Source organism: Mesoplodon bidens, assembly GCF_964165515.1.
Source record: "Mesoplodon bidens genome assembly, chromosome: 18".
In the NCBI taxonomy this organism is placed as follows: domain Eukaryota; kingdom Metazoa; phylum Chordata; class Mammalia; order Artiodactyla; family Ziphiidae; genus Mesoplodon; species Mesoplodon bidens.
Window position 1 is genome coordinate 53,927,144 of NC_138175.1, and position 8,031 is coordinate 53,935,174.

General features: G+C 52.9%; 1 protein-coding gene across 6 annotated transcripts; it reads left to right on the plus strand.

The window, feature by feature from the left end:
• The first annotated feature begins 76 nt into the window (after nucleotides 1-76).
• Nucleotides 77-6,427, plus strand: BCL2L12 (BCL2 like 12). Of its 6 annotated transcripts, none has more exons than XM_081216229.1 (8): nucleotides 627-727; nucleotides 876-962; nucleotides 1,406-1,520; nucleotides 1,737-1,879; nucleotides 2,951-3,037; nucleotides 3,125-3,216; nucleotides 4,048-4,335; nucleotides 6,213-6,427. In XM_081216229.1, exons 3-8 carry the CDS (start codon nucleotides 1,414-1,416, stop codon nucleotides 6,261-6,263), a joined length of 768 nt encoding a protein of 255 aa, XP_081072355.1. In that variant the 5' UTR covers nucleotides 627-727; nucleotides 876-962; nucleotides 1,406-1,413; the 3' UTR covers nucleotides 6,264-6,427. The 6 variants fall into 6 exon arrangements, with proteins under 6 accessions (XP_081072358.1, XP_081072355.1, XP_081072356.1 ...); XM_081216230.1 differs by having other exon boundaries at nucleotides 879-962; XM_081216232.1 differs by lacking the exons at nucleotides 627-727; nucleotides 876-962 and adding an exon at nucleotides 77-502.
• Nucleotides 6,428-8,031: the final 1,604 nt, after the last annotated feature.

Consider the following 8,031-nt stretch of genomic DNA (forward strand, 5'->3'; position numbering starts at 1 on the left):
TCTCCACTGTCAGGGTAGACACATCCTTTCTCCGATTCCTCACCTCTGGACGCCACCTACTCCCCAATTACCTACGTTTCCTATGTGGTCGGTTGGGGCGCGCAGAGTGCTCCAGCCACGCCTGTTTTTGGGGTCTCGTACCTCTCGAACTCAGCTGCACACCCCACTTCCGGTCAGCTGAGCTTTAGAGGTGGGGCTTCCTTTTCTATCGATTTCCTGAAATAAAAACGACTTCACCGTCGTTTGGGTGACTCCAAAACGAAAGAGGTTGCTCGGGGGGCTTCCCTGGTGGCGCAGTGTTTGAGAGTCCGCCTGGCGATGCAGGGAACACGGGTTCGTGCCCCGGTCCGGGAGAATCCCACATGCCGCGGAGCGGCTGGGCCCGTGAGCCATGGCCGCTAGGCGTGCGCGTCCAGAGCCTGTGCTCCGCAACGGGAGAGACCTCAACAGTGAAAGACCCGCGTACCGCCAAAAAAAAAAAAAAAAAAAAAAAGGCTGCTCGGTAAGGGCGGGCGTCGCCCCCCAACCCCATGCCCTTTTTAGGCCTTCCGACCGCGGGCATGCTGGGAACGTCACATGCAAATTAGGCGGGTCCCGACGCTCCTCCCCTCTACGTTTGGGCCGTCACCAACCCGACCCAGTGCGCAGGCGCGGGAAAGTTGAACTAAGAAAAGAAAGTTTATAGAAGTTCAGTGGAGGAGGTGGCGGCGGCGGGGCCCGGGACCAGGTGAGCGGGACGTTAGCGAGGGCTAGGTGAGGAGGAAAGTAGAGGGAGCCGGGATCCAGGAGGGGGCAACTCAGTCCCGCTTCTCCGACATGCGAGTGTCCTGGGTCCCCCAAATTCTAGCCTCAGAGAGTGGAACTACCCCTCCCAGCAGGCTGCGCGGCGAACCAGTAGCGGACGGAGGGGAATGTTTGCTATGAAGCCTGCTGGGATTGGTAGTTCTCGACTCTCTACGGACGTGAGCAGCTTGGCATATACCTTCAGAATCAAGAAGTCTCCAAGCCCCCTTCTCCCTCAGGGACTCAGAAGTCTGAGGCCCCCGCCCCCTTCTCTCTTAGACTCAAGAGTTCACACCCCCAGCCCCCTTCTCCGAAAACTCAAGAGTCCAGGCCCCCAACCCCTCCTCCCTTAGACCCAAGAATCTGGATCCCCAGCCTTCTCCTCTCCCAGGATCAAGGTGTCTTCCTCCTCATCCCTCTTCTCCATCTGGAGACTTAAGCGTCTGTGCCCCCAGACCCCCAACTCCCGTAAAGGACCTGGGAATGCAGACCCTCAGCCCCTTCCCTCTGTGGGCACTCACAAGTCCTGGCTCCCTCCTCATTCGGGGACTAGGAATTTGGGTCCCCAGCCTCTACTTCCCGCTGAACCCTGGAGCGCATCCTCCAGCTCCCTCTCTCACAGGTGCCCCCATGGCAGGCTCGGAAGAGCTGGGGCTCCGAGAGGACACGCTGAGAGTCCTAGCTGCCTTCCTAAGGCGGGGTGAGGCTGCGGGGTCTCCCATTCCGACCCCACCCAGGTAAGAGGAGTTGCCCTCCTCCCTCAGGGAACGGCATTTGTGCTGGGCCCCTCTCCAACCCTTGCTCCTGGACTCAGTCCGTCTCCTTTCCCCCCGCTCTTTATATCTGGCTCCACTCCTTGTCCTGGGGGTTGCAGGGAAAGGCCCTCAGTGGGAGGACAAAGGGACTGCTTGCAAAGGGTCTTTGGGGTCACTCTCTGAGGTCCCCTTCCCCAGGAGCCCTGCCCAAGAGGAGCCAACAGACTTCCTGACCCGCCTTCGAAGATGTCTTCCCTGCTCCCTGCGGCGAGGAGCAGTTCCCCCTGAGTCCCCTCGGCCTTGCTCCCTGCCCCTCCAGCCATGCTATGGTTCAGAGCCTGGTAAGAGATTTCCCTCGATCACCCAAGAACTGTCAGCTTTGATTCTTAAAGCATAGAGAGGATAAGGAACTAGTTCAAGACCACTCAGCTAAGCGGGTAGCTGTGGGGGATCTCCAGCACCTACCCTCACCCCTGACCCCCAGTTGGTTTACTATCTGTCAATTCTGTGAGCAGCCTTCAGGAGGGCTTTTGGTGCCTTTCTTTCCTTCTTTCCTTTTTTTTTTTTTTAACATCTTTATTGGAGTATAATTGCTTTACAATCGTGTGTTAGTTTCTGCTGTATAACAAAGTGAATCAGCTATACATATACATATATCCCCATATCCTCTCCCTCTTGCGTCTCCCTACCACCCTCCCTATCCCACCCCTCTAGGTGGACACAAAGCACCGAGCTGATCTCCCTGTGCTATGCGGCCGCTTCCCACTAGCTATCTGTTTTACATTTGGTAGTGTATATATGTCCATGCCACTCTCTCACTTCGTTTTGGTGTCTTTCTATTTGTTATCTCTCTTTCCACACATGCTTCCTTGCCCCTAAGACTTTTGTAGATAACAGTACCCCCAATAGGGAGGCAGGAAACCTGATTTCCAGTCACAGTTCCCTGGCTGTTTTGGTTACATGAATCCTTTTCTCCAGTAGCAAAGTAGGAATGGGGGGGGTGTGGATACTGGACTTGATCAAGAGTGACCAGTAGGTTTCTTCTCATATGTGATACTGGATAGACAAGCAATGGCTACTGAGAGTGCTCGCTTGGAGAGGATTTCACAGCTGGGGAGAAGAGTTCTGTGATGAGTTGTTGCCTGAAATGGGCAAGGGATAGGGTGGTAATAGCTGGAGTGCCATGTGTTTGCCTTCCTTAGATGGGATAATCTTCAAGGTCCAGTTGGGCTTAAACCTTCGAAGTCCAATTTGGGGAAAAGTAAAAGGGTCTTTCACCAAGTTTGCTCACTGGGCCTCAATTTATCCCATTCTGAAATGGAAATCATTGCTACCTGGCAAGGTGGTTGGGAGGAGAGAATCCCTAAGTTCCTCATGTCCTGAAGATCCATCATTGGCTCTTTTCATCCCAGGCCCAGCTACTCCAGATTTCTATGCTCTGGTGGCCCAGCGGCTGGAACAGCTGGTCCAAGAGCAACTGAAATCCCCACCTAGCCCAGGTGAGGTGCAGAAGGGCCCTGGAGAAGGATGAGGGTAGAAGAATCGCCCAGGTTCTGCCCCGAGCCACATTCTCTTCTGCCCCCCAGAATTACAGGGTCACGCACCCACAGAGAAGGAAGCCCTGCTGCGAAAGCTGGTGGCCTTGCTTGAGGAAGAGGCAGAAGTCATCAACCAGAAGGTGATGGGTGGTCTGTTCCATCCCTTAGCTAGGATAGGAGGTGCGGCATGGTTCCGCACTGGGACCTGAAGCTGGATCTGCATTCTCATTGGATGGTCAGGTGGGGAGAAAGTGGGACAAGGCTTCAGTGAAGGGGTGAGTGACAGGTAAGCCAGGGCAATACTTTAAATTAGTGACTTCTTTGATCGTCAAAGGGGCGTGGCCTGAAGGCAGAGGGGTGTGGCCACCAGAAACTGTTCTAGGAAGGAGATTGGACGAGGTGAGGCGGTAAGGGAATGTATGGTGATGGGAAAGGGAGGAGGGGGTAGCTTGAAGACAGCTGTCTAAAATCTGAAGCCCTGATTGACTATATGGGGACGTTGATTAGAACATGGGGGAAATGGACTGCCGGAGGGAGTGTGGCTTGTGACTCTGTCCTGGAATCAGGTTGGGTCAGGAGCTTGGGTAAAGTGTATGGCCTTATAATATTCATTGTCTGGTAGAAGGCAAGGTTGCCGTAGTCACTGGCTTGGCCTTCGGGAAGCCCACAGGGGCGTGGCTAGAATGTTAGCATGCTAGAACACAGCTACTACAGGGCTTGGCCCGATTGGCTGTCGAGGCCTTGGCAGGGGCGTGGCTTGGCTTCTCCGCTTCTAGGCCATCTTGCTGTGAGTAGTTTGGCCGAGATCATATAGTCTCGTTTGTGATTGGCAGATGTGCTGGATAGGGGCGTGGCTTAGGGCGTCAGTTGTACCTAGAGCTCGCTTGAAGCCACGCCTCCCAGCCTCCCATTGGCTGGCTGCGAGGGTGTGACTGAGGCAGACCCTGCCTCTTCCCCTCCCCGCCCCACAGCTGGCCTCAGACCCCGCCCTGCGGCGCAAGCTGGCCCGCCTCTCCGCCGGTTCCTTCAGCCGCCTAGTGGAGCTCTTCTCTAGCCGGGAGGGCAACCCTCGCCCAAGCCAAGCACGCCCCTCGCTGCCGTGCCCCGGGCCCCCACCGCCTTCCCCGGAGCCTCTGGCCCGTCTGGCCCTGGCCATGGAGCTGAGCCGGCGCGTGGCCAGGCTGGGGGGCACCCTGGCCGGTCTCAGCGTAGAGCACGTGCACAGCTTTGCGCCCTGGATCCAGGCCCACGGGGGCTGGGTAAGCCTCTAAAGCCTCTCTGGGCTTCCCTTTACCTAACTGTAATTGTAATTGTATGTGTGTGTATTGGGGGTGGGCGGGTGGGCGGGGAGGCTCTTAGGCTTCCTTTCAGACATCACGGGTGTTCTCCCAGCTCCACCATTCATCCGTTCTGTGTTTATTGAGCACCTAATGTACACGAGGCACTGTAGTGATCAGTGCAGATGCTATGCCCAGCTTAAACCACTCTGGAATACACTAACAGTTATGAGCTAGAAACAAGTTTCCTCATCCGTAAGAGGAGGGGAATTGTATACCTACCTCAAAGGGTTATTGTGAGGATTAAAATGGGATCATCCTTGTAAGTACTTGACATTTATGTGATTATCTGGTGACTGTCTGCCTGTGCAGCACTGCCTGCGGGAATGCCCTTTGCCTGGTATCCCCCTGCCTTGCTTCCTCTGCCGCTCTGCTCAGGTATCACTCTCAGCGAGCCCCTCCCTGATCCCCATGTAAAATCGCAGCCACCTCCACACCATCCCGCCTTACCTTGCTTGCTCACCGCTTTTAACTCCAGTGCTGGGCTCAGAGCTGGATTAAGCTCCTGTGTACTGGCTGTGTGACCTAGGCAGCTGTCCCCGTCTCCCTGGATACCAGTCTCACGCCGCTCAGTGGGCACCATCTCACTTACCTGCCTCATCACTGCCAGGCTCTCAGAATGTAAGCATTGCTTCATAGACTGGCAGGAGCTGGCTAGGTGCGTTTGAGGAGCAGAGAGACAGCCAGTAGGGCTGGAGCAGGGTGAGTGAGGGGGAGAGGGTGGGAGATGAAAGCAGGAGGGGCGGCCAGATCATGCAAGGCTTTAGGCCTTGTGGTCAAGGTAAGAACTTGCACTTTGACTCAGTGAGCCAGGAGTCCTAGGAGGGCTCAGAGAAGACGGATGCGAGCTGTCTTGGGGGTTACAGGTGCCCTCTGGCGGCCGTATGGAGAATACTGTAGGGGGCAAATACTGTAGCGGGCAAAGAAAGACCCAAGGGGGTGACTGGGCTGGTCCAGGGAGAAGGTTAGGGTGGATCAGACCAGGGTCGGGGTAGTAGAGAATTCTGGATTTAATTTGGAGGTAGACCTGACAGATTTTGCTCATGGAGTGGATGGGAGACAGGAGTCAAGGATGATGCCAACGATGCTGGCCTGAGCAGCTGCAGGGCTACATCTGATGTCCTCTGGGACCAGAAAGAGCAGAGTGGAGGCGAAGGTGGGGAGCAGGTTTGGGGAAGAGGCAGAGGTGATTGGAGGTGGTCCAGTTAAGGGAGAGAGACCCCTGAGACCTCAAAGCAAGATATCACGGGACAGTCGATATTAGTGTCTGTAGCTCAGAGCAGAAGCTGGTTTATTTGTAAAATCATTTTATTTGTTAAGGAATGATAACAGGTAAGCTTGGCCAGGTACTCAGCCAAGTCCTTTAGTAGAATGATCCCATTAAAATCCCACAACAACCTTATGGGATTCGATTATTATCCTGGTTTTATGGAGACTGAGGGAAAGTCCCTTATGCAGGGTGGGGGATTGGAATTAGGGCTTTAACACAAAGCCAGGGCTCTTTATCATTAAAGCTCCAGGACCCTGTTTGTTCCCCTTCTTTGAGTCTCTGTCCACCCCCTCTGGGGCTCCGTCTCCCCCCGCCCCTTCTAGGACTCTGTTCCCATCCACCCCAAGTCTCTGAGCCTTTCTTGGGGTCTCCATCCCTCATCCCTGTCCACCTCTCCCTGGGTCTCTTTCCCCTCCCCCTCTCTGGTTCCTTGCCTTCCCCGTCTCTGCTCTCACTGGGCTGGTGTGGATGCTGCTGTGAGTGGAGGATGCCTCTCTGCTCATGGGGCTCTGCCACTTTTCCCTTCCAGGGGGGCATCCTGGCAGTTTCACCTGTGGACTTGAACTTACCCCTGGACTGAGCTTTTCCTCAGAAGCTGCTACAAGATTGGACCTCATGTCCCTGCACTCTTTTTCCAAGCCTTCCTATTCCACTCAGGGCTGTGGGGTGGTGCCCACCCTCTCTGTTTTTGCCAAAAAAAAAGTTGAAAATATTTTGACATTAAAAACTTTTTAAAGTACTTAATGATTTGTCCTTTCACTCAAGAACTAAAGTTCTAAGTAGAGGAGATTTGGTTCGGAGACCTCTCTGGTTTATAAATTGAGGAAAGAACCAATTCATTCATTCTAGAAATACTTATTTGGGGCACCTACAAGCACCTGTCACCTAAATATACAGCATATTTCAGGATACCTGTAAATATGATTCCAGCTAATTATATTTTTCCCCTATTGCATGATTTATTTATTCCAGCTAATCCTGTGTTGATAGTCCTGGAGTCTTTCTAGCTATTTCCAGAAGAAAGCTATGATCTTTCTTCACAAGACATCCAGAACACCACCCTCTTCTCATTTTTCTCTTCACACAGCTCCTTCTGAGCCTTTTTTGCTGGTTTCTCGTCATCTGCCTGTCTGCCAGAAATTTGTCACCTTTTTAGGGCTATCACCCCCTTCACCGAATTAGGTTTGTAAATGCCTAAAATGAAACGCACAGGATCACAAAGGAAGCCAATTACAGTCGAGCCTCAGTATTCGCGGATTCTGTATTTTTCGAATTCGCCTACTCGCGGACATTTATTTGTAGTCTACAAACTAATACTCACGTGCTTTCGCAGTTGTTGGCAGGCATGCTTGTGTTCAGAGCAGCAAAGGATCTGACTCGCTCGATGGGCACCTTTCAGCTCAGATCAGGCGAGGCAACTGCGCCTTCTTCTTTCAGCTCTCACGCTGTATACAAGCGTCCTTTCTGCAGTCTATTTAGTGCCACATTTTTCACATTTCTGTGCTTTTTTGTGGTGATTTCGCTGTTTAAAAGGGTCCCAAGCGTAGCGTTGGAGTGCTGGCTAGCGTTCCTAAGTGCACGAAGGCTGCGATGTGCCTCAATTAGACAAGCTTCGTTGTAGATAATTTTTGTTACACTGCTGTTGGCTGTGAGATCACTGTGAATGGACCAATTCTATATTAAATAACGTGTCTTTAAACAGAAAACACACAGAAAACCTGATTATATGTTGATGGGTTGGCAAAAGTGTTGTGACAAGATGCTCGTGGGAGCCTGACTCTGTATCTCCCCCAGGATCAATGGCTCGGTGTTTGCCAGTTCAGTGTTCACAGCGACTTTATAGGACGTAACTAGCACAAATAATAAGAATCGAGTGTATGTGGAAATAAAACTTTCAAGATTTTTTAAAAAATATTTATTTATTTTATTTGGTTGCACCGGGTCTGTAGTGTGGCAGGCGGGCTCCTTAGTTGCGGCACGCAGGCCCCTTAGTTGTGGCATGCGAACTCTTAGTTGTGGCATGCATCTGGGATCTCTTTCCCTGACCAGGGATCAAAGCCAGGCCCCTGCATTGGGAACGTGGCCTCTTAACCACTGCGCCACCAGGGAAGTCCCAAAGCTTTCAAGATTAATATAAAAATTAGTGGCCTAATAATAGGCATGCCGGGCTTGGTGGCGCAGTGGTTAAGAATCCGCCTGCCAATGCAGGGGACATGGGTTCGGGCCCTTGTCCGGGAAGATCCCACATGCCGCGGAGCAACTAAGCCCGTGCGCCACAACTACTGAGCCTGTGCTCTAGAGCCTGCGAGCCACAACTACTGAGCCCGTGTGCCACAACTACTGAAGGC

Coding starts and splice junctions, on each gene's coding strand:
- BCL2L12 (XM_081216232.1), top strand. CDS start 1,414: ATGGCAGGCTCGGAAGAGCTGGGGCTCCGAGAGGACACGCTGAGAGTC. Junction 1,880..2,950: donor ATGCTATGGTTCAGAGCCTG/GTAAGAGATTTC, acceptor TTTTCATCCCAG/GCCCAGCTACTCCAGATTTC. Junction 3,217..4,047: donor CAGAAGTCATCAACCAGAAG/GTGATGGGTGGT, acceptor CCCGCCCCACAG/CTGGCCTCAGACCCCGCCCT.